At 37.5% G+C, this 25,655-nt stretch overlaps 1 protein-coding gene across 1 annotated transcript in view; it reads right to left on the bottom strand.

Moving 5' to 3' along the window:
• The window catches only part of LOC110154202 (corticotropin-releasing factor receptor 1), a 92,147-nt gene that overhangs the window by 52,998 nt on the left and 13,494 nt on the right, over positions 1-25,655 (bottom strand). The window contains exon 4 of the mRNA XM_020918162.2: positions 25,438-25,563. Coding sequence (XP_020773821.1) covers positions 25,438-25,563 — 126 coding nt within the window. The remainder of the gene's footprint in view (positions 1-25,437; positions 25,564-25,655) is intronic.

Raw genomic sequence — 25,655 nt, 5'->3', positions numbered from 1 at the left:
CGTTTTCAAAAACGTTTCCGTTTACATCAATCCGGATAAATACGCTATCGAACGCCATTAGAGCTACACCGAGCCTCTGGGAGCACCTGGATTAGACTCAAATCTGTAGCATTTATTTCATTACAGTTGTAAGTATTACTCACAAATACCTTGAAAAACGTGCATTAGTGAGCGGGCTCGCTTCTCCGGAGATCTGTTAAAGAAGTGGTAAAATCACTGAACTCCGAGCCCTCGTTCATCTCTGGTCATGGATCTGATCCATCAGCTGTGTGTGCAAATGCAAACACATGAAAAGTGTTTCAGCAGAACAAATAGATGCACTGAAGTGGGGGTGGTGTCCGGTGCCTTCACCTGAGAAGCGCTTTCCCCCCCCCAAAAAAAAAAAACACGTGCGCAGACGGACCGCTCAGAACAACATAACGACCACAGGTCCGGGCGGGCTGCTCTGGTCCTCCGCGCTCGACCGCGGCTGGTTCCGAGGTGGTGCAAAGCATCCGGACAGAAGCGTGAATCCCGTTTGGTTTGTTATATGTTGTTCTGAGAAACAAAAAAATCATTCCTTTTCCATTTTCACTCATTTTTGAAAAAGCTACACGGAGCCACTAGGGGAGTGCTAAAGAGCCGCATGCGGCTCTGGAGCCACGGGTTGCCAACCCCTGCACTAGCTAGTAGCTTTGTACCAAAATGACTATGCAGCTCTGCCGATTCCTTCGTGTAACACAATTAAGAAAATAAAACTGGAGAACGAAGTAAAGGTAAAGTGGAAACAACACCTCAAAATGCCATTACATTTCAACACATTACAAGAAATTTCCATGCCTAGAAACTGAACCCTGGTTACGAAACTCCTCCTTCTCCAGATTTTCTTTTGTTCTTTCTTAATAAATTCAAGTGCATGTTCGGCCTTGGTTAAAAAACCCTCTGTTTTTCGGCCCTTAATCCCATAGCCCTAAAAGAATATGATGTGATTCAAATTTTCATGACGTCGCCTGATTGAACGAGGCTCCTCCGGGCCCAAAATCATCTACACTGATTTAGCTTGAGATAGTTACTTTATATAGAAAAGTCCACTTAAAACACAACACACGTACGTATCAAATTTAAACAAAAACAGCTGAATTTCGGAGCTATGACCTTGAAGGCTTAACCAATAAAATGTTCCAATGTAGACTGAATGTTATCAAGAATCTGGTCTGCAATCAACAATGAAGCCCTCTGTAATCCTTTTTGTAAGTACAGTCATTTTATTTTTATTTAGCAAAGAGGTGAGGGGAGTTTAACGGCTAAACAACAAATTATGGTGGATTTACATCTTGATTTACATGTTTTGTAATACAAGCACCATTGGGATTATCTGAGAAGCAGAACATTCCATTTGTTTAACTGCCCCAGAAAGTGAACGGAAAAGTCCAGATAATTAAAGTAATTAAAAAGTAAAAACCCTTATTGTAAAGTAAGTGTGAATTGGACTGAGGGGGCCAACATTTCCGTGGTGAAGAAGAATTTACATAATATTGCAATTTTAATGTGTCCTTGATTAATTCTACTTGAATAGTAAATGTTAACTCTAAGTTTTGTTTATGACCCGGTTTATGTGCTGAATTAGATTTAGATAAACTTTATTGATCCACAAGGGAAATTATTTGGACACAGTATAATAATAAGAGCAAAAATGGCAACAGACTGGTCTCAAATAAGGCATAATTATACAAATATGCATGTACATGTACAAGTAAAAATATAATATAAAAATGTAGTAATACAAATGCGTGGGTAAGGAGACATAGCGCAAAGATGAAGTAGTGATATACATAGGGTTGTCTATTACAAAAGGAGCGGTTGTTGTATAGTTTTATGGAGTATGGTATGAATGTAGTCCTGTACCTCTCACAGTTTGAGCCAAGCTGTAGGAGTGTGCTTGAGAATGAGCTCCTTTATTTTCTGACCCTGAATTATTTCTTCCTGCTCAGATCTAAGTTAAGGCATACTTCAGACTACCTTTGCTGGAGAATATTTACCTACTGTGCATGTTTTGGGCTGATGGGGGAAACTGAAGAAAACTCACAAAGACACAGGAAAAAGATGTCTTTAGCTCCCATTTTGATCTGATTACTATTACGCAGACCCATACCCGCCCACACCCGCGCCCGCCCATTAACCCGTGACCATATCAAAGTTAAACCCGCAGCCATAATTTTGTTTCCTCATCAAAAACAGACCTGGGGCTGTGTTTTGATTCATTCACATGTTTAACACACAAACCCTACACATAGGCTGGGTTCTTCTCTCAAACAGAAAACACTCTATCTTGTGATGTCATGTGATAATACAGGAAGTGCTCCACTGGTTTTTAAACTCTATACACTTTGAGCAGAATCATCTTCATGATTTCTGTCCTGCAAATTGCCAGTCTCTACTGAACAAAAGGTAAAAGGTAACTATAACTTCAAAACTACCACTTCATGACATCACAAGATGGAACAAAGCATTTCAGACTTTGGAGATGTAGACGGACTAATAATAAAGGATTCCTCAAACATGTGTGAATGGAACAAAACACAACTCCAGTCGTGTTTTTGAGGAGGTAAGAAGATTATACAATGGCTTATAGCTCACAAGAGTCAGTTTTGTATAATATAGGACTTTTAAGCTATCACCAAGAGTATCATAGAATGTGAATGGAATAGGTCTGGATAGTAAAAAATAATCACAAACCTAAAATGACTTGTTGTAAAATAAAAGTGGGAACTTGAGGCCGGCATTTGTGTGGAAACATGTTAATACATTTTCAACAGAAAACAATGGAAAAGTGCCTGTAGCAGAACATGCATTGTCTCAAAACATCAAACTGAAGCTAAGATGAATTCAGTTCCTTTAGGTAGTGCGGTCCCCAGCTTTATTAGCATTCTCCAGCAGTCTCTACAAGGGAGCCCAGAATAATTCACTGACAGCGTCGTAAAAGAAATCTATTTGCATGGGGCTCACAAGCTCATACTGCCTAAAATAACTCTTCATTTTACACTGGCCAAAAAACAGACAGAAATTCTATGTGTTCTGTGGGATAAACATGACAACAGAAGGGCCCATATGATACATTCATAAGACAATAAAGTAAATGCTATGATCTTCTAGGACAGGAATGAACAATCGGCATGCTAGTTGAAGAGTTTATGACTAAGGAAATATGGCTTTTCAATTCTAACAATATTTAGATTAAACTGGCTTAGGCCTGGTTTAGAACTGATCCCCATTAATCCCCTATTTTTACTATAGTACTGGTGTCATGATGGATTGCTGTAGTCATGGGTGTGCTTGACATTTAACACCAGCCAATTACTCAAACGCTTGTAAATTTTGCTTTTGTCTATAACAAATTCTGCCCAAATAACCACTTTGGCCAATTGAATGATATAAATAGAAGTATTATAATGCATGCCAAATTTCTTGTTTAATTTGGTCCTTGTCCAGACATAAAATACATTTTATCTTTATTAACTGTACACCTAAAGCCACAAGTGTGTATTTTATTACAATGAATTATGCACCAAAACATTACATGTACCATAACTGTGACAAATGTAATTGGCTTGTAAAAAAAAAAAAAAAAAAAAAAAAAAAAAGGCTAACCACAGTGGTCAGTATATTAAACCGTATATAGTCCTGGTTCAATCCCAGTTTGGCTTTGGTTTAGAAGTAGATTAGACTGACAACAAATTGTGTGTTTGTTGCTGTGTTCATACATCTCCCGATTTGGTAATGTTTTAAGCCCATTTTAGTTCTGATGTAGACTTGGTATGGTCTTGCTCTAGTCCCGGTTTGGCCCTGGTCCAGTCCTGGTTTAATTTGTATTTAGAACAGTCACAGTTTAGTACCAATTTTGACGTGGTGTAGGTGTAAACACGAGCTGGAGTTGGATCAAATTACAAAGGGTGCAATTATTTAGATAATAGGATGTCCTCTGCACAGAACAATATGCTATCTTTAGACCTTTACATACATGTTCCATTCAAGGGATTAGTTTTAAATTTTTAAACATATAAATCTAATTAGATTTTTTCCATCCTAAGTCTTAACTTGGCGTACTTATAGACTTACACTTGGTTCAAATTTGAAGCTATTTTTAGACCTGGTTTAATCTTGCTTTGGTTCTTAAATTAGACTTGCTTTTAGTTCTCACTTTACTCCTATATATATATATATATATATATATACATCCTCTAGCACCCATGCCAGTTTGAAAAGTGCCCCTGGGGGTTTGATTGTTCTGAGCGATGTCTAGTGTATCTGTATTAATCTTTACTTAGCGCTCACTCATTGTTGCCAGTTGAATGGGTGTTAAAAACAGCAATGGGCCCATGCCAGGTGCTAAATCCTCCCTCTGGAAACAGGAGTCTAGGTAGGTACGCTCCGATGGAATACAGGCACCAGTCCAAGTCTGAACCGAGAGACATGATCCTCTTTGGAGTGGACAAACCCAGATCACCTTCAGAGGTACCTTCCCCCATCTTAAAAAGCCTCATCACGGCTAAAGTGATTGTAAATCCGACCACCGCAGAGAAAATCAGCTAACCCGAATGTAGTCCGGCATTCAGATCAATAGATGCGGCTCTTCCTCCTCCTCTGAATTTCCAATGGGGATTCAATTAGATGCAAAACAACAAGAGCATATGGGCTATAAATGAGAGTGGGTGAGGTGTTTTCACTGGTGCCAAGCTTTAACAAACAGATAGTGAAATAAAATGTCAATACGAATAATCCTGATTCCCACACACTTTCAGCCTTTGTTTGGTGTTAGATCAGTCCGCTTGGTAATTTTCATCCAGGTTTTGAGATAGTTTAGGTTTGTATTGGAGTGGCAATTTAAAGCTGGTTTACTCTTGTTTTGTTCTCACTTGGTTTAAAATATCTTACATCGAATATATCTTACGTAGCAATATTAAGACACACAAGGATTTAAGATGTTACTGCATATTCTAGAATGTTCCACAATATTAAAATAACGGCTCTATTTTGCATTTATTCAGTTGTTTTTATACCATAACAACTTGATTTGTGCTTGATTTACTTTTGCAAACACAAGGACCCAAATTTAAGTGACTTAGACAAATTTTATTGGGAAGGGAAATTATTTGAACAAAGAGCAAAAATATAAATGTTCATAATAAATTCAAAATAAGTAGCAAAAATAGCAAGAGACTAGAGTCAAATGAGCAGGATTCCCAAGTAGCTCGTTTTGATTTCTACTGTCTGTATCCGCACAGACTATAAATCCTGCCTGCGTTCCCTCTTCTTGTCTCTGTGTGTCTAATTTCCACATGGAATCTACATGCAGATAGTATAATCCAAGCTTTAATGTGAGCTGAATCCCCTCTCTCATATCTGACCTATAACTCAGCCTGGCCGTGTCACCTGCTTACCTCCATAGAGATAAGTTTAATGCCACACTGGGGGGCATTCTAGGCAAATTAATAACATCTCTATGGAGACAGCAGATGTAAGACACTTCACTAGAAAAGTTACATTGTTACTTTAAGTGTAAAAGAACCCCTTTACTTACAAATAAAGCTGTCATGCTGGTAGTGGTTTTGAGCATAAGCAGAAAGTATAAGGTGTTGTGTTTTCTTTGGAAAAGTACTGCTCCTGCTACTACCACTTAACATTGATCCTGTGCACTCACGATTGCACCTTTAAATAAACAGTTTCGCAATTAACCCGCCTTACGTTTTATTACAGTGACTTTCCGAGTTTCCACGGTCACAGGTGAACGTTTGTACCTGCCTCTCTAACACACACATGGAAAAGCTTAGTCTCACCTCATTTTCAATCAGGTTATGATGTGTTGAATATAAAGAGAGCAGGACATTGGAGAGGTATCACAAAAACTGACAAGATCGTATGCCAGCTTTGGACTGGCTGTGTACACTGGCATAACTGTTGTTTGAATGAGACACCTAACAGTTTGTGGAAAAGATTTAGTAATTGACATAGCAGCGTGCCCAATGTTAATCAGAGCTTGGCTTTACACCTCTTGTCTCTTCTGTTTATGTAATGATACAACACTCAACATGAGACAGGAATGCTAACATACTCAGGTTATTTAAAGGCACACTACGTAACCTTTCTGGTAGAGAGTCCACCACATGCTTGTTTCATGGAGATCTATTTTTATCAACCTTAGGTAAATGTGTTTTATTGTCAAAAATGACACAGTGAGCAGGCTTGCCTCCACACATATCTGTCCTGTTAGCATCACCTGCTTGTCTCTACAGGGACATATCATAGACTGTATATAAAAGGACATAGCTAACCTGCGAGCTGCTGCGTTACACATATGAGGTGAGCATGGGGGCACTTCTGGCTCCATTGGCTCTGAACTGACTGAAAAATTGTCATCCCTTTCTCTGTAACTGCTGCAGTGAGTCTTGTCATTTTGGTCTTAAAGGGACATAGGACCTCATTTCCTAGTGAGCCAGAGTGTTAGAGACATGTAGAGACACTTTTTTAAATATTACATCCAGTCCTTGTATTTGCAGAGGTCGCTGGTGCTAAGCTAGCGCACGTCAATAGCCATAGTTATCCTGCCACTAAAAACAGTCTTACCCACTCCACAAAACATCTGAAGCAAAACAATTATAACACCAGACTGTCCATTTGAATGTCTGTGTCGATAGAATAACTTTAGAAGTAAAACCAACCTTGCATTTGAAGGATTTATGTCTGAGCAGCAGCAGCGAGTTGTACTTCTAAATATGTTGATATGTGAGAAAATAGTCCCTCAACATGTGACAAATCATGTGATGCAAGGTTAGTTTTAGCTCCATTTTAGTGCAGACTACAAGAAGAAATAACTGTTCTAAGCACTTTTAAGTCTTAGTTCTTTGGATTAAGTCTTGTCAAGGCATTTTAAGAGGAAAAAGTAACATATTCACAGTTTTGTTAGCCTCCATAAAATATTGCAATAAATATTGTACCGTGAGATGTATATCATGAAAATATTGTACAGAGAGAATTGGATATTGTTACATCCCTATCCTGAGCTTCCCCACCATATCATGAGCTTTCCCATGATATCACAATAAATATCGTACTGTGAGGTTCATACTGTCACAATATCATATCATGAGACTTGGATATTACACCACCACTATTTACTGGTCGTATTGCCCAGAAAGTCTCAGTGTTTGAACTTTTATTTGTAAAAATTTTGAGAGGTAGACATTTGTTGTTGTTGTTTTTTTTTGTGTTCATTTTATGTTTGAAAAATAAATGCTGTCTCTGCACTGGTAACATTTGATATTGGGTAACGGCAAATACTTAAAGCTGAACTGAACTAAAAAAGTTGGATCGATGCATCTCTAATAAAATATACATTAACCTTAATAGTATGGTAGTTGCAAGGATCAAGTTATAAACTAAAACAAAAGGTATTTCACTAATGGTTCAATTTGCCAATTCACCTAACTGCCAGATTCATTTAATTCATTTTGACAGAAGGAAGGAGCCATAGAGATTAAGAGACTGAGTTCCAGCCAAGGATCAGGACCCAGGCATGTTTCCCACGTGTCTGCCCGGATCTCAAGTTGCTCTGGTTTCCCTCATCAGCCTCGAACAAGCTCTCTATTGGTTTTGTTAAATAAATCCTCCAGCTCAGTGCTTCTATTCTGGCCTACGGTTAAGAGAAAGTCCCCTACTCACTGTGTGCTGCACCGGAGTCACCCGCTGCTCTTAACAAATCGCCACACAAAACACAGAGGATGCAGAGATCACATTCAACATTCAACTAAGAGGACAATTGGTGGTTTTCAGATTATAGAATGTAATGTCCTGTCATACATCCAGATGGGGGCAATTATTTACACATTGTACTTTGCCATGAAATATCAGAAAAGTAAATTCCCAAACATGGAACTTAATCATTTCTATTACTGAATAAATCCTAGACCATGCTATATTACAACAACCATCTGCAGTTGAACAATATTGATTTTAGCAGCCCCCATCTGTATTAAATAATATTGGCCTATAGAATGCTGTAATGTCATCTGAAACCCAGCAATAAGATAATACCTCTATTGACTGCAAAAATAATGTGTATGTGTATGTGTATGTGTATGTGTATGTGTATGTGTATGTGTATGTGTATGTGTATGTGTATGTATGCTTACTAGGGCTGCATGATTTGAGGAAAAAATCTATTTGTGATTTTTCTGACATAGTATTGTGATTTGTGATATATGTTTAAACTGTAGGATTTTGTTTAGGAATGTGTCAATAAATTTTTTTCTGTTTCGATACCAATGTTGATAGTCTAATGAGGTTCATTTGGTCTTCCGATATTTTATTATGTTGTTAGGTTCTTTTTTTCAGACCAAGAGAAAAGCAGAACAGGAACAACTCAAATTGGCCATCTCTGACCACTGTAAAAGAGAGAACCACATTATGAACTGGGACGGAACAAACATCACTGGGACAGAGGAAAACAAACATCGTTGCTGGATTAAAGCAAAAATAATACGGAAACGTGCCCACGAGACTATAAACTGGGACGAGGGGGCTTTTTTACTCTCACACACCTGGGATACTGTCCTGAAGAAGTCAGACTGCAGATGGCATTGTCATCCTGCCTCCACCAGTAGGAAGTCAGCGCCAAAACCTGTATATATCAGCAACATCATATGACCACTCTGAGGAAGAGTGCTAGTGAGCAGTCGAAACTGTCAGGTATGAAAACAAACTCTTGGTCTGAAAAAAGAACATAATATACCAATGTTGATACTTTGGCTTCAGGTATCTGCCAATATCTGATATCAACTAATATTAGGACAGAGACTGAAAATATAATTTATTTTACAGTATAAGGTACAAAAATGTTTTGGAACTACAGAACAGCTAAAAATATATATAATATAAGTTCAATGTTTGGAGACGTTTGGGGCCAGTAAATCGTTACACCAATTTATAGAAAGAAAAAAACGATATTTTGAAAGCCGATATCTGATCCACCAAAATTTTTAATCGGCACCAATATCGGATACTGGTATCGTATCAGTGCATCCCTAATTTTGTTCAGAGACAACACTGTAAACAAGGCCCAGAGAGTTAACATTTGAGTGAAATATGGAAATATGGACTGATACACGAATACAAGGCATTCGTGTTTGTAAAGAGAGAGAAAAAGTACAGGTACCGACAGAATATTTAGTTCTTTATAGAGGACCTTTTTTATCTAAATAACTGCAGCCTTTGCGATTTAAAATGTTAAAAAACTTCAAACTTTGATGTATGATTGCTGTATCTAATTTAAAAAAAGAAATTACATGGTCACAGTGAAGCATTTGATCTTTCACCTAATAACCCCCTCTGGCTTTCACAAGTGCTCATTTAGACTTAGTGACAACCAGGGGAGCACTTAACTGTACCTAACATGAGCGTAATATGAAATGTGAATGCTGACTGGCCCTTTGATAATTCTCCTAATCATGCAATAATCCTAAAATAGTCCTGAAAATAATGAGGTTTTATTTTTTACTTTGAGTACAATTACTGGCTTTGTAGAAGGGCGATCTAACAAGAAATTCCTGTTCTGTCTTTTAACAAATATACTGCTGATGTAAATACATTATAATATAGAAACAAATTTACATCACTGACATTTCATGTTTGATTAATGCTCCTGTACATTAGCCTGATTCATCAGTTGGTTTCACTTTGTGGAAACCGTTTGACCTCACAGTGTTAGAATTTATTTGCTTGACAGTAGGCAGGTACTTTTTTATTTAACCAATTGCTGCTATTTGGTTCTGATGTATATAATGCACTGCTATATTAAGCTTTTCCCAAATCCCATAGGAAGAAGGACAATCACGTCTTTCCCCTTGATAAAATTCACCAAACATTCTCTTTATTCCGGCTCTAAATCCTTGATCTCATGAATCGCTGATAACACAGAATGTATGGCTCTTCGCTGATTGGCTGGTGCCCGAACTTGCACTTCTGGGGATTTTGTGAACCATCTAGTATACTCCAATTCTTGACTAGTTGCTGGAGAGAAATGAAATTGAATGGAGGCACTAGGTGGCGCCAGGCTGGCTACCTCTACATTGTCCCTGTCAAATAAACTAAATAAACTAAACTTAAATTTACTACAGTACACCCTCACTCACAGCCAGAGCACCTGTTTTTTTAGGTATTTTTGAGCAATAAAATCACTTGTAACTGAATAAATATAAGGTAGAACTGTTTAATGTCATACTGTGGCACTTTAACATTTTACTTTGTTATGTTATTTCAGTTTTATAAAAATGAAATGATCTAAATTATAACAAATATAAAGTATATTTTAGATCATTTGTTTGTTTTTGAATGTGATTTGTATAGCTCATTTTGTCTTGTATTTCCATTCAACGATAACAGTTCATGGCAATCCTGTTGAGTGCACAGTAGGGTGATCCGGGGCGACCATTTTGCCACCCCCCGCTGACAGCACGCTCCGATCTAAATAAACCACCTGCACCCCCTCCCCCACCCGTCCCCCCATACACAGAAAAAGACTAGGACACGATCTGACAACACTTAAGGCAAGTCAGAGGAAGCAGAACTCCTCTATCATTTCTCATAGATGTGCATTAAAAAAATACAGCACTCTGGGGAGGGAGGAAGAGTGAGGGAGGAGGGAGAATTTGGCAACAAAATAGTGAGGGAGATTGCAGGGTTTTCAAAGCAGGGCACAAACAAAGACAGTAATGCCAGGCTGAGTCATGGACAGAGGGAGGAGAGAAGAGAGAGAAGCCAGGGGGCACCTGTCACCAGCGGACCACTGAATGGTCTAGACAACACAGCCACGAACGCCTGTCACTGCAGCTGCCTATATGTTAGACCGCATACAGAGAATATCAAACAGGGCCACGGTACTAAACGTGCACAAAACATGTACAAAACAAATCCACCTTATTCAGGAAGTGTATTATTTTTTCTATTGGGCTGCCAAGCTTGACAGCAAATAAGTTCTATACAGACTACAAAACCGTTTTAAAGTTTCCCAGAGAATTGGTGCAGAGTGACTCGCTGGTGCAGCATTTTACACAAATCAGCTTACTTTTTATCGTATTTTAGCTGTGAAAGTTTTCTTAAATTCTCATCAAAATGACATAAACATCATTGTTAGAGCGGTCACATTCTAACTCCCACACATGAAGGTTGTTGTTGTGTCCTGCGTACACTGGAGCATGAATGTGTGTGTGAATGTGTGCGTGGTTTCTTGATGTAAAGTGCTTTGAGTGCCTTGAAGGTGGTAAAGAGCTATATAAAAATGTGACCATTTACCATAACGGGTAAATGGTAAATGGTCTGCCTTAACGAAACATTGTTTAGCAGCATTTAGGAGCAAAAGTGGGCGGGGAAGAACAAGACAAATATGGTAAAAAAAATCTTGGGTTGGCCATTGATGGTTGTCAGACATACAACCCTGAAATCTCATGTTTTGATTCTTATATCAGCTCTAATAAATAATTAAAGAAGAATTAAATCGTCTTTACATTATGATGGTGTTATACATTTGAAGCGTTAGTTTTCACCTACCTATCCCTATCCCCACCCACACCCACCCACACCTTTGTTCTGCAATTTTGAACAGGAAGTCAATGGTCCTATTTCAGTTATTAATGCATATTGCGGTTTACAATTAACACATTGTAAAATAATGACCGTGTAAGTCCTTTAATTAAAGTTTGAATCTATAGTCCTGGTTTAGCTGTGGATTTGTCCTGGGGGTGTATTGATTTAATTAGACTAGGTTAAGGTGGTACTATCTGTTTTGGCCCATGTTTGGGTTCAGTTTAATAAGGACAGAACATGTTGTGGACCTAACCTCATGCCATGTCCTGACCTCCCGTCCCTTCTGCAGACTCCATGATAAACAGCACATACTGTACATATCAAACCTGGGAGTGGAGCCTATTCACTCTTCACAAAGACATCCACTATAAGTCACCAGTGTGGCACATATGAGGCACTGGATTTGGAGCTTAAAATAGCCAAAATGCATTAGGTATATTTTTGGGACCAGACTGATAAATGCACAGAGCTCTCATAAAAAAGATGCACTGACTAGAACCAAACTCCAGTGGCTCAGCAATTTAAGTCAAGGATTTGTCACAATCTAATTTTGGAAATCCAGCCTAGTGCTTCCTCTATCCTTATTCATGGAAATGTTATTCTGTCCAGGGCAAGGGAAGCACACATACAAAGATTACAGTTTTTTTCTAAAAAGATAGATAGACAGAGATTCATTCCAAAACACAATGACGTTTTTCGACTTACACTTCAACACTGACATAATTAACTAACATAACCTTATATTATGTAAAAGCACTGTATGTAGCCTGTGTTCTTCAAGTTTTACAAGTTTTTCTCATTCTCGGTATATGAACAATCCATGTCTGTGAGAGCTGCGAATCTCCAGAATTCACTCATTGATTCGCAGAGGCTGCACTAGCACTGACTCATGTGCTAGTGGGGTTTAGGTAGTGCCCTGTGGTGAATCCCTCTGCCACCACTCCACAGTGTCAGTATTATTTTGTTTAATTTAATTTCATGTACATTAAGTCAATTACATTACACATAATTGAATTCCTTTATTATGATTTGGGTGCACACATTGTAGTTAATATAAGTCTGAATTATTTATTACACTTATTACACTTGTTCTTTTTGTTTTTTTGAGTGCTGGACGGAGGACTGTCAGGAGAGACCATCCATGAATCCACAAAGGGGGAGCACTATTTAATTAGTTTTACTAAGTTAGTTTTTCTAGTTTGCTTTAAGGTCATTTTATTATCACTTATTATTTTCGGTATTATACGTATTTGCCTTTTTGCTACTTTGATTAAGTTAGTAGTTTTAGTTAATTATTTAGTTGGTCCTCATGTTATTTAAACACCCTGTTCCTTTGTCTGGTTGGGTTAGTTTTGTTCTGTTCAGTTTGATATAAGTTACCTCAGTTGGGCCTGGCTTTTTTTGTTCATGATTTACCTAATTTGAGCCTTTGCTACATTATTTTAATTCATTGTTGTTGTTTTTTTTACTTTATTAAATATAATCTTATTTTTATACCTTGTCTTTGTCTTTGCCTTTCTGTTTGGTCCACTACATGACCATTCAGATGAGACTGCAGCATTTTAAGTTTAAAGCATTGAATCTGGCAACCCAAATGAGACACTCCTATGAGGCTCACTCTGTTGAATAATCTTGAGAACCAAAACACAAAATTAGAACATAAACAACCTGGCCATCATGTCCAGTGTTTTTATTATAAAGAATAAATAAGCATTAGAACTGTTATCAGTGCAAGCAATATCTGAATATTTTAAAACATGTTAGTCTCATATCTGGGGACACAGTTAGCTCAAGTTTATGGAATTTGATCAAATCCAAATATACAGTCCCTTTTACACATTCATTATTAGTGTCTTATGTTTTTTTTTCTCATGACCTTTTCATAATCTTAATATCAAATCAGAAAATAAATTCTTAGTTAAAGTTGTATGAATCCTTGTACTGTTTTGCAGCGTCATCACGAGTGAGAGTGAGTTTTTTTTTTTTCATACGATTTTTGCGTCTGCTGATCTGAACTCTGGAGAAATGTCCCTTTGGATCTGGACTAGCATGTACCGAGGCTTTTAACCGGCCACTCCGGACTCACTGCTGTGCCCTTGATATTACAGGCCAACCGCCGCTACCGCAACACAATTTATCTGCTCCTCTGTCCTCTCTCCCCGCCCCTACAGAGGCTTTCAGAGTCCTTTAGAAACAATGTGGCTGTGTTTAAAAGAGCAGCGCTTCAGGCATAAGCAGAACACAATGCATTTTCAAAAGAGGAATCTGATTTAACCGCAGAATGTGGTCTATTACGGGTGGATTTTTTGATTAGCTCTAACAGTTGATAACAGATAAAAGGATCACATTACATATTAAATAAGCCGGCTGTTGTTGCTTTTGGAAATGACGTTCGACTTGTTGTGTGCAAGGACAGATTTAGAAACAGTTAATAGTTTTCATTCATTGTCAGTATTATTTTAATTGAGTATTCCCATTCAGGAAAACAGTAGGAACAAAAGGCTCCAATTATTTAGGTAATATATGTATTTTAGACCCATAAAGCATGATCCGAAATACATATAAGGCTTCTATTAGTTTCATTATTCCACCAAATGTTAAAGGGGCGGCTCCACTATTTTCTGATCTATGTTATAATGTTGTTACCTCATCAAAAATGTATAACCTGCATATTTAGGGTGAGTTCTTCTCTCAAACTGAAAATGTTTTGTTCCACCACTGTGTTTTTAACCTCCACACACCTTCACTATAATCATTTGCATAATATCAGCCTTGGAGTTTTCATTCTCTACTGAACAAAAAGTAAAAGGTGACATCACAATGTGGAACAGAGTATTTTGAGTTTTGGAGATGTAAACAGATTCATAATAAAGGATTACCCATTACTATGTGTGAATGAAAACAAAAAAACAACTCTAGGTATATTTTTGAAGAGGCAACAGCATTTTAACATAGCTTAAAGCTCACAAGAGTACCTTTCGTGTGCCGTATTTTCCGAACTTAGAGAGCGTACCTGAATATAAGCCGCATCAACAAAATTTTAACAAAATTTTAGAATTACACATATATAGGCTGCAGGTGTCCACGTCTTCAAGAACGTTTTCAAATTCAGGCTTTTATCGCTTCTGAAAGCTTTTGTCGTCTTTTTGTTTTGAGTCAGTTTATCACGCTGCCGTCGCCAAAATCTCACCATCGACTCATTGATGCCGAGCTCACGTGCAGCAGCTCCGTTTCCTTCTTCCACAGTCACATCGATTGCCGTTAACAAAAGCTGCATCATCTGCATTTCTTCGTGTGTTTTCCAAGAGGAGGGTGTGTGTATGGAAAGCAAAATAACTGTTCAAAACACAATCAAACAAGCATCTTCCTCGGCGCACCCTGTCTCTCCCCGGGCTCTACTGCGCATGACTCCTGCAGAAAGAGTCTCTGTCCTGTCTGTATCGTGTCAGTGTCTTGGAGGATTTCAGCAGATTTCAGACTCTCTCGGGGGCAGGGCTAATTCTATCAATCAGGTATGAGTAGATGTGCGGCTACTGAGGTTTGAGACGTTTCTTCTCGTCATTTACGCACACAGGTAAGACGTATCCCCCTCACTAATGTTCATTTAGCATCATAACTTATTTTACCACACGGCAATAAACTATTTGAGTGTGCTGACAATCGCTAGTTAGTGCAACTTCATATGAACCCTAGATCCATGTGTAACCGCACAGACAGCAGTGCTTTCTGCATTCAGACTGCACATATCCGGTGTGTTGACAAACCACAAACTGTAAATATGTATGGACAATGTGCCAAACAAAGAATCCATCCATATATTAGCTGCATCGTTTTATCAGCCGCAGGGTTCAAAGTGTGAGAAAACACAAGCAGCTTATAGTCCGGAATTTTGTGTAATATGGACCATTAATGCTCAAAATGTCTAAATGCAATGCTTGTTTCCTTAAAACTGAATGCTTACATTAGAAGTTCAGTACCACAGTTCACAGTACCATAAACAGCACCATAAACTGACAGCCATTTATTTTGCTCTCTAATCATAATATTTGAGTTTGCTTTAGTAGATGCACAAGACGAGAATGTTACTTTCATCTTCAAACTGTGAGTGCTTGTTGTCACTTTCCACACTGCTAATTAAAAATGGCTGCCCAAAGTTTATTATCCCCGGTGGTGTTGTATTGTGCTGCGTTCAGGGGTCAGAGAAAGCACAGGGGAATTGGATAGGGACAGGCGGAGGTGAAAACCCTAAAAGGTCTGTTTGACCAAGGGCATATAGTATTTCCATTTGCTCTTTAAAGCCTTTACAATCAATATACTCAAACCCAGGCAATCATATAAGAAGGCGCTTTTCAGAACAAATCGATTTAACATGGCCCAACTTCAGACAATATCACAAAGAGACTTGGTTGTATAATGTTACTGGGAATCCACTGAATGTAACCAACATGTCTAAACTTGAATCAGTGTCAATGATTCTGTCAATAGGAGGGTTAAAACTAAGGCAAAACAACACTGCATAAAATCACAATATAAAAGAGAGAGAAAAATATACATGTCTTAAAAGTGCATTGTGGAAGGGTCCATCAAATGCTTTTCTTCATGGAGATGTAATTGCTTTGTAATGTTTCACAGTATGGAGACCAAATTAGACCAAGTTACAGGTCAGATCTGTGGAGAGGCACTTCGCTCACAGTCAGAATGTCTGTTTTCCTAGGTATTTTTGAGCTATTAAACCACATGTAACTGAATAAATGTAAAGTAGAGCTGTTTAATGTCATACTGTGTAACATTCCAGGCAGACCAATGATATATCCATAGAAAACAATCAAGGGATGGACTAATGATGGGACTTTCGGCGCTTTCTAGAGATCCAAATCTTTTGGATACGCTCCTTTCAAAGAGCTGTTCAAAAGACTGTCTCTTTATATATTTATTTATATGACAGAAGTCAATGTGAGAATCCATTTCAAACACAAACTCATCACAGAGAGAAATGACCAAGGCTCAGATTTGTTTAAAATCCTGCTATATCTAAATAAAACTTTGCACTGCTATAATAATTCTTTTAAAACTAACTGTTATGTTTTTTGTTTTTGTGTCACCATTGTTACTGATGCACATTTGGCTATGCGCATATATGTATAACATCCTCAGTGATGTAACTGCAAAGTATCAATGGCTCTTATAAGAACCTTTGGCACTCCCTAGCAGAGGTGGAAACAAGTCATTGTTTTACAAGTCCAAGTCAAGTCCCAAGTCAAAGACAGGTAAGTCCAAGTTGATTCTCGAGTCACTCACCCATAAGTCCAAGTCAAATCAAAGTCATCTGCTTTGATCTTCAAGTCATTTCAAGTCTTTAGTATATTTAAATATGAGAATTTATATAAGAGTTGTAGAAATGCTATTTTTTCTTTTTTAAATGTCTTGACAAGATCTTAGTGTGAATTATTACAATCAGACTAGAAAGACATATAGCCGCAAGCGGCAATGATCGGCCCTCGCGCGTGCTTGCGCCACGCCCCGCAAACGCCACGCCCCGCATACGCCGCACTTCACTGACCGTAATAAGCCTAAGCTTAAACCTTACCCTAATCGTAATCCTAACCATAGCCCCAAATCTAGCCCTATAAATCTTAATTTAACCCTGCAATTTTCAAAATTTGGCAAAAGAAAATATCCAAGATGGCGGACTTCCGGTTTGTAAAGGGGCGTGGTCACAATATACATTTTTGTTCTTAATGCCATGATGCATCTGGATACCAAATTTGGTTTGGCTACGCCAACGTTTGTGTCAGGACGCTCCATTGGCAAGGATACAATTTTGGCTTGTTGCCATGGCAACACAATGTAAATGGGGTGTGAGCATCATTGAGTTTTTAATCGAGACATGTCACAAATGTGGGTGCGAAATGTTGTATATCTGTGACAAATAAAACCTTATTTTTATATACAAATTTTCTAGGGGGTGCTATTGTACCCATTTTTGTATTTTCTTACATCAATCTGTTCAGGGTTGGGGTGTGAACCCACAGTTAAAATATGAGTGAAATTGGCCAAAGTTTGTGCAAATTATCAGGCGTCGATGGTCAGCCCCAAAAACAAACCCGAAATTTGCACCGTTCCCACGGCAACACCGTTTGACCTTTTAAAAAGCTTTTAACAAATTTTAATGTGAAATGGAAGGATCATGTTTTTTTTTTTTTTTATAGTTTTCTACTACAACACATACTACATTGTATGTATCTTACTGTAGTACATTTGAGGACAAAATCTCACAGTACTTCAGTTCCATCCAAAATAACAAATAGAGGTGTTGGACCGACATGTTAAAGTTTATCCCTGTAAAATTCAGCACCAACTGTAAAGAAAAAAGTATTTTCTAAAAACATTTTTTCAGAAGCATCAAGTCTTCTCAAGTCACAGGCCTCAAGTCCAAGTCAAGTCCCAAGTCACTCACCTTCAAATCCAAGTCAAATCCCAAGTCTGAGTCCATTTTATCAAGTCAAGTCTTAAGTCCTAAAAATTGTGACTCAAGTCTGACTCAAGTCCAAGTCACGATTTCCAAGTCCCGCCTCTGCTCCCTAATATTTAAATGCATGAATTATTTGGACAATAGCACATCTATCTATCTTACAAGTTTGCAAAAACAAAAGTTTACTAATTAGATGATGACAGCATGTAACTGTTTGATTTTAATTCACAAATATATGTATTAAGAGAAAAACGTTGGGTACTTCAGCTTTAAAACTTGAGTCACTTTATTTTGAGATAATTCCACAATCTGCTGTTGCTGCTAATACACTGTAGTGTGAATTAATCCGCAGATATAAATAGAATCTAAGAAAATGCTCTTATTACTGTAGATCAAGAACACTGGGCTTTCACTCAGTCCAGCTGCAAACCTCTCAGCGGGAAGACCACAATATGCCAAAGGTCACAGATGGAGAATGAAGACCAACTAGATTAGCCACCATTACAGAGAAAATAGTTCTTCCATTATCTGCTAATTCTGTGAGCACAGTGGCCAAACGCAACATTGAATTTGTTGTTGACGTTGACATTGAGCGTTAAAACAAACCAATGGGAAAGGAAAAGATTCAGTGTTCGTCCAAATCAAATCACACTCTGGAGACAAAACTTTAATTAAATTAGCTTCATGAGCAATTTCCCCTCGTGGATCAAAATAATTTATCAAAGGCACGTATGAGACAAATGCAGTTTCGATCTCCTTATGTAATAGCGCGTTTATGTGATTAAATACACCTTATCATTTTTTTTTTTTTTAATACAGTTCCGGAAAAGCACTAAGCCTGCTTGCTCTCTGACCACATGGTTAGTAGTTTTCATCCCACATAGCTCGATGCATTACTTAGTGTTTTCCCTTGGGCGAGATACATTGCCTACTCACTCACCACTGCAATCAATATATTTTCAGTTTATATTATTTATATATTCTATTAATTACAGTCAGAAACTCTAAAGCTACAGTGAGCATGTGCAGTATTCTCATGTGGATGACCTGGGTCTAATTTGTGCTGGCAAATAAAACATGAAATACCACAGTGACAGTAACGCTATCACACTTCTATTATTATGTCTATCTTTTTTTATCATTGTGTTTTTTAGCATCAGTTTTCCTCCCCTTTGTTGTGTCTTATCTCTTCTACCCAAGAATATTTCAGGAGACTATATAAAATTTACTGTGCACACAATAGTTTATCTCTATTTCTATTTCTTTATGATTTGTCAATTAAGTTTTGGCAATGTATTCACTTGAAGTACACCCAAACAAACAAACAAAAACTGAACAGGTGAATGTGTGTATCACGAGGTGTGCAGCGTGGATTATCTCCTCAAAATTAGGGGATGTAACAATAACCAAAATATCATGATATCGTATCGTCAAAAGTCTCACAATAATATAATGGGCTGTCACAATATATATCGCAAGTTCCTTTGCTTAAATGCATGGTTTTATAGTAGTAACAGCTTATGAACCTCAGAAACTACATATCCCATGATTCATTTCAGTGACAATATGAAGATATATATTTTTTACTTGAATTTTTGGGATTATGATGGAAATAATTCACACCAAAATCTTGTCAAGGTATTTTAAAAGCATCTACAATTATACAATTATACAATGTAAGCCTCTTCAAACTATCCCAGTAAATATCGTGCCGTGAGATGCATATCGTGATAATATCGTACCGTGAGATTTGGATATCGTTACATCCCTGCTCAAAATAGCATCTGAGTTTAATTCTCAGGGCTGGCCTTTTGTCACTCCTTTTATTTACTGTCTATAGGTTTCAATAATGACTTTTAATTAAATAAATAGACATAATCACATACACATAATTGCATGCACTACTTGAAAGAAGGGAGCCGTTTGTCAAACTGTCGGGAATGGGGACTCGAACTCAAGGATGACAGGTAGGGCTCTACACAGCGCCGCTTATAGGAATCAAAAATTGTATTAAGTTTTAGAAAGACCAAATGTTTTTTGTGAGTTACCTTTATGAGAGATGTACAAGTTTTGGTGGTACAAGAAGCAGTGTGTGATTTTATTTTCACTGTCAATACAATGAGTCAAATTTTCCAAAATATTGATTATTATCTGAGCAAAAAAAACCTGAGCAACTTCTTTTTTTTTCCTTTTTTTTTTTTAGCAAATTGTTACACTGTGTAAAACAAAGAAACCACTTTTAAAATGAATACTACAGAAAAACACAGCGATGCTCAAAAGGAGTCGGCACAAACAAAAGTTTATTTGAGCCTACCCCATCACATGTAACACTGGTGGAAAACTGCTGATTTTTATATCCAATACCATACAAATAAAGAAAGTCACATTTAATACCCAAAGAAAAAGTAAACAAACAGATAAATCTAAATACGTTAGAGACAAATTTGTAAATTGTTAGACATTTTGTGTGTACAGTGTTTAAAATACTTTCAGCCAGTCAGACTTCCGTGACTATTTAGCCCTGCTCACTCAGACATCCATAAATTGATCTCGCCCTTCCCACCCTCTTAGCGCTGACAGCTAATCAGTTAGCAATTAGACAAGTAACTCAAGGTATGGCCCACTCATCCAGAGCGTCCACATTCTTCTGTCATGATTACAACTAATAACATGCCAGCACATTTCATCTCAGTAAGTGTTTCAGAGACAGTTACAACACAGCAAATTCTCACCTAACTTACAAGAACAAACAAGGACATTTTGAAGTAAAGAAGATAATAGATTTAAGTCTTGAAGTACGCAGAAATGATTTAACCTATCTGAAAAAGATGTCACAATGAATGGGCTGTAAAAATGTGAATAAGAACTTCCGTTCAAACAAAATCAAAGCAGGTTTATAAAGCACCGAATCCTTGAATGACGCCTTCCAAATATCCTTGTTTGATGTTTCTTTCTACACTACCTGAACATTAGGTACCTCTAATCTTCTAAGAGACAAAAGCTTATCCTTGATGACGACGTGAGCAGGTTTCTTACAATGAATCAGTGTCACCTGCTCAAATCCATGCGCACGTAATATTATGCCTCTGATTTTCGGTCACCTAAGTACAACCTCTGCAAAGTATTTAAAGGGTATATGACAATTTGCACTTCTCATTTCACTCAAACATAGTTAACATAATTACACTGAAGACTGAACCTGTCATATGCACTTACAAGTGCTGCTATTACGCAAATCTGTCAACTTTTCAGAGCTCTTAACCACATTACAAATGTTGTTCCTTCTCATTTTACCCATTTAAAGTGATTCACACGCGTTTGAGTTATCTTTATTCTCCTGTAATCCAGACGTCATTGCTCCGATCTACCCCAGTTTTCACTGCCGCCGGTACACACCCGCTGCTCTCTACTCACTTTGTTCTCTGTTTTATTTTCTTTAAAAAATACTACAAATGCACAAATAAAAAAATAAAAAATGCTGCTCGCTACCATGACCTCCAGCTATCCACTGTAGACAGAACGTACCACTTTCTTTTACTGAATGATGCAAAACTGACTCCTGTGAGCTTTTAGTCATATTTTTACATTCTCAAAAACATACCAGGAATTGTTTTGTTTCACTGTTTTGATTCATTCCCACGCCTGAGTACTGCTTCTTCCTGGGTCTCGAGGGCTCAAAACGCTCTATTCCACCTTGTGATGTCATTACATGGTAGTTTTAAAATTGACAGCTATTTTTAGCTTCAATTGAACTATTGTACTCCAAAACAAACTTGAAAAACCCAAAGATGCTGCCTTTTTTGGTTAACCTTTTGTACAGTTGAGACTTCAGTGATTCCACAGCTGAAATTATCCAAATGATACTAGTGAAAGTGCATGGGGTTTAAAAACACAGTTGAACATTTTCTGGATTACATCAAAAGTTGGAGCAGAGTGTTTTCAGTGTGAGAGAAGAAAGCTGCCAAAATATGAAGGATTTACAGTACAAGGTAAACGTGTGTATGAAACAAAACACAACTCCAGGTATGTTTCAGATGCAGAGACAACTTTATAACATAGATAAATAAACAGGATAATTAGCGTAAGTCTTTATTACACTCAGTATTGCTATGTAAAATGGCCAAAATCTAACATACTGATCCACGGGTGTCAAAGATTAGCAGACTATTAAGCGGACAAAAGCACAATATGTCTTCTTTAATACCAACCAGGCCCTGAGGCACTGACGGATGACCTTCACTGTCAAATGAAAAGTGCTTTTTTACCCTGCTTTTAGGCTATATGCTTCAATAGAGATACTTGCTAATCCTCAAGGTGAAATGAGGCTTGCAGTGTCATATTACTGGGGGGATCAAGCTGAATTATGGTTAGGTTCATTGCTTGCCTCCCGCTCTCTCTTTATCCCCTCGCAGCAGAGACCTTTAAGAAGAGTTAAACCTTATAGGACCTATATTACGTTATTTTCTGATCTATGCTCCAATGTTGTTTCCTCATCATAAACATACCTGGAGTTGTGTTTTGCTTCATTCACATGTTTAACACACAAACCCTGCATATTTAACACTCTGTTCCACATTGTGATGTCATGTGGTAATACAGGAAGTGCTCCACTGTGTTTTAAAACTCCATACACCTTCACTAGAATCATTTGGATCATTTCAGCCCTGGAATTGACTATCTCTATTGAACAAAAGGTGAAATTTTGCTATTAACTGCTGCTTCATGACATAATAAGGTGAAACAGACCATTTTGAGCTTTGGAGATGTAGACAGAATAATATTAAAGGGTTACTCAAACATGTGTGAGTGAAACAAAACACAATCCAGCTATGTTTTTGATGAGGTAACAACATTATAACATGACCTAAAGCTCACAAGAGTCAATGTCACGTAATATGGTACCTTTAATTTACCAAGAAAATACAATTGCCTTGGTTGTTTTATTCCAAAAATATTCCTAAATGTGTTTACAGAGCGGTGCGGGGGCCATTGTTTACCTTCACACAGTGCAGCAGTGCCCTAAATAGATACACATCATTGCCTTTTAGATGTTGCCAAGAGGTTGAGTTTGTGCACTGTTGTACCTGCACTAGTGTAGCTGAATGAAAGGTTGAAGAGACAACATTTATAGCTGTTTTTTACGCATGAATTAATCTCTGCTTGTAAATCACAACATAACATCGCTCTAATTTAAAGAGGGAGCGTCGGAGATCAGAGGAATGGATGCTGTAAATTACAAGCACTTAGTTGAAATCTGAGGAGATCATTATTAATACCAGAACAATTTGGGTTTGCAGTTTAACGCATGGGTAAACTTATCAGGTTAAACAACAATAGAAATTAGATGTGTTTTAATTACTACTACTAATACTACTACAACTAACTATTACATCCTGTACTAATAACTTTTACTTGAAATCATTCCTCAGAGGAAAAAAATACATACTCTCAAGCCTTGCAAAGAAGTATGCAGTGGCAATAGTACTAATCATAGTAGTGGTAGTTGAAGTAGTAGTAGTGGTAGGAGGAGGAGCTGGGGTTGTACAAAACAACAACAAAAAAAGGGATTTTTTTATTCAATCACTTTAATCACCTTAGTATAAAACCACAATGAAACATTAACTATTATTTTATGAAGTATTGAAATTAATATAGAGTATTGTGACTACAAGTTTGAACTTGTAGTAAGAATAAGTAGTAGTAGTAGTAATAACAGTAATTTACCCTCTCATAGTTGTATCTGGAGTGATTTGTGCATGTTTGAGCAATCTCTAATCGCTTATTTTCAAGATGTCATGTTGCCATGAAGCCAATCCCAGCTTTCAACGTCAACAACATACAGTATTACAGCCAGTGGTCTATACTTAATCTAATTTTATTTTCTTAATTGGTGATACATGTAGGATTTGGCAGTGTCACATAGTCATTTTGGTACAAATGAAAAAAGATTTACTACTCACTAGCCAATGTGGAAGTCAGTGGACTTGTTTCTTTTATGAAGCTGTTTTAGATGATTATTGCAATTTTAAATGTGCAAGTGATAACATAATGATCCTCGACTGTCATAGATTATGAGTATATATTACTTGTTAATATTTAAATACCCTAAAAATAGCTTCATCTTTAATCCACTATGTAATTCATAAAGGACTTATAGATTCATATCTGGGTTTAAAATCCGAGCAAGGACCACACAGGGGTCACACTATCTGATTGTTCAACATGAATGTGATTAAAGGCGATAAGATCTGACAGTGATTTATCTTGATTAGAGCCCGTTATGACACTGCACAGAAGGGGGTCCAAAATTTACCAGACCGCAACCAAAAAAGGCCTCAATCATTTTAACAGCTCTGCCAATGGCTTTTTGTGCTTCATTTAGCGATTTTAACCAATTCTTCATATTATTATGCACCATTCTCCACAGTAATTCATTTTTCATTTCAGTATTTTTCTTTATGACGCATTATCCTGCTCAGTCCAACATTTTCTTTTTTTTTCCCGAAACTCGTTTTTTCACTTTTATGTGGCTTCTTAATTTGTATGCTCTCATGCTAATTTTCTGTATAAACAATTACGTAAACAAGATTGGCCCAGGGGGGTAGCCGAGCAGCTTGGCGTTGGAAGAAATAAACATCAAAACATTTTTTTCTCTCTGTTTAGTTTAAAATCAAGCTGGAGGACAGGTCAGGATTCTACGTTGCTGTTTAACTTATCTGACCTGGTTTATGGTTAGTGTCTTGGTTAGTATCTACTGGGCCTACAAACGAAACAAAAACTGGCACAAAGTTCAACATCTTCTCTGTCAGTATAAATTAAAAGCTTAAAGTGAAATTATTTTTTTCACAATAGCTTCAAGATGTGAGTGTTGGCATTTTAATGGCCTTTGAAAGCATTTGGGAAGGGATTTTTAAACAGTTTGCTGTGGTCCAAAGTTCTTCCTCATTTACGTCATGCATTCAAAGCGTCCTAATTATCCACTCACAACTTTAAGTTTGATGCCAACAACAACTAGCATGTCAACAGTGCACCTCCTGATATCTAAATAATACACAGCACAGTACACAGCTGATTTATTTTGACCTCAAGAGCTGCTTATTCAAAATATCTGTAATGGGGAAAGAGAAGATTTGGCGGCTCTGATAAAAGGGAGCTGGTACAGGGACATCAGTAACAAAGAGTAAGGTTTAACATGGATAAAAACTTTAGATATTTCTTTCAAAAGCAGTGAATATGTAATGTGTAATAGAGTTATATAGACTCTTGCTCTCTATCTGAAATTATGACATTATTAAATCGTAGAACGTGAACAGGATATAGTTTATGAATCCCCGGCAGCAGTAGAGACTTACTCGTGGTGTTGTATCTGACGCCGTAAAACAACTCCGGACATGGACGTGCCACCATCTGCCCCGCACTGCTCCTGGGCCAGCAGGTGCCTATGCCATCAATGTAGATCTCACAGTAAGGTCCAGAGCCTACGGAGAAAAAAGCATTATTGGGATGACCCTTTAAAATCTAAAGTGAAGAAGACACAATATATTTTCAGTGATTAAAGGTGCACAATGTA

This window comes from Boleophthalmus pectinirostris, unplaced genomic scaffold (genome assembly GCF_026225935.1).
Source record: "Boleophthalmus pectinirostris isolate CB_2022bp ecotype Guang Dong unplaced genomic scaffold, ASM2622593v1 HiC_scaffold_14, whole genome shotgun sequence".
In the NCBI taxonomy this organism is placed as follows: Eukaryota; Metazoa; Chordata; class Actinopteri; order Gobiiformes; family Gobiidae; genus Boleophthalmus; species Boleophthalmus pectinirostris.
The sequence above is the reverse complement of the archived record's forward strand: the minus strand, read 5'-3'. Positions and strand labels throughout refer to the sequence as shown.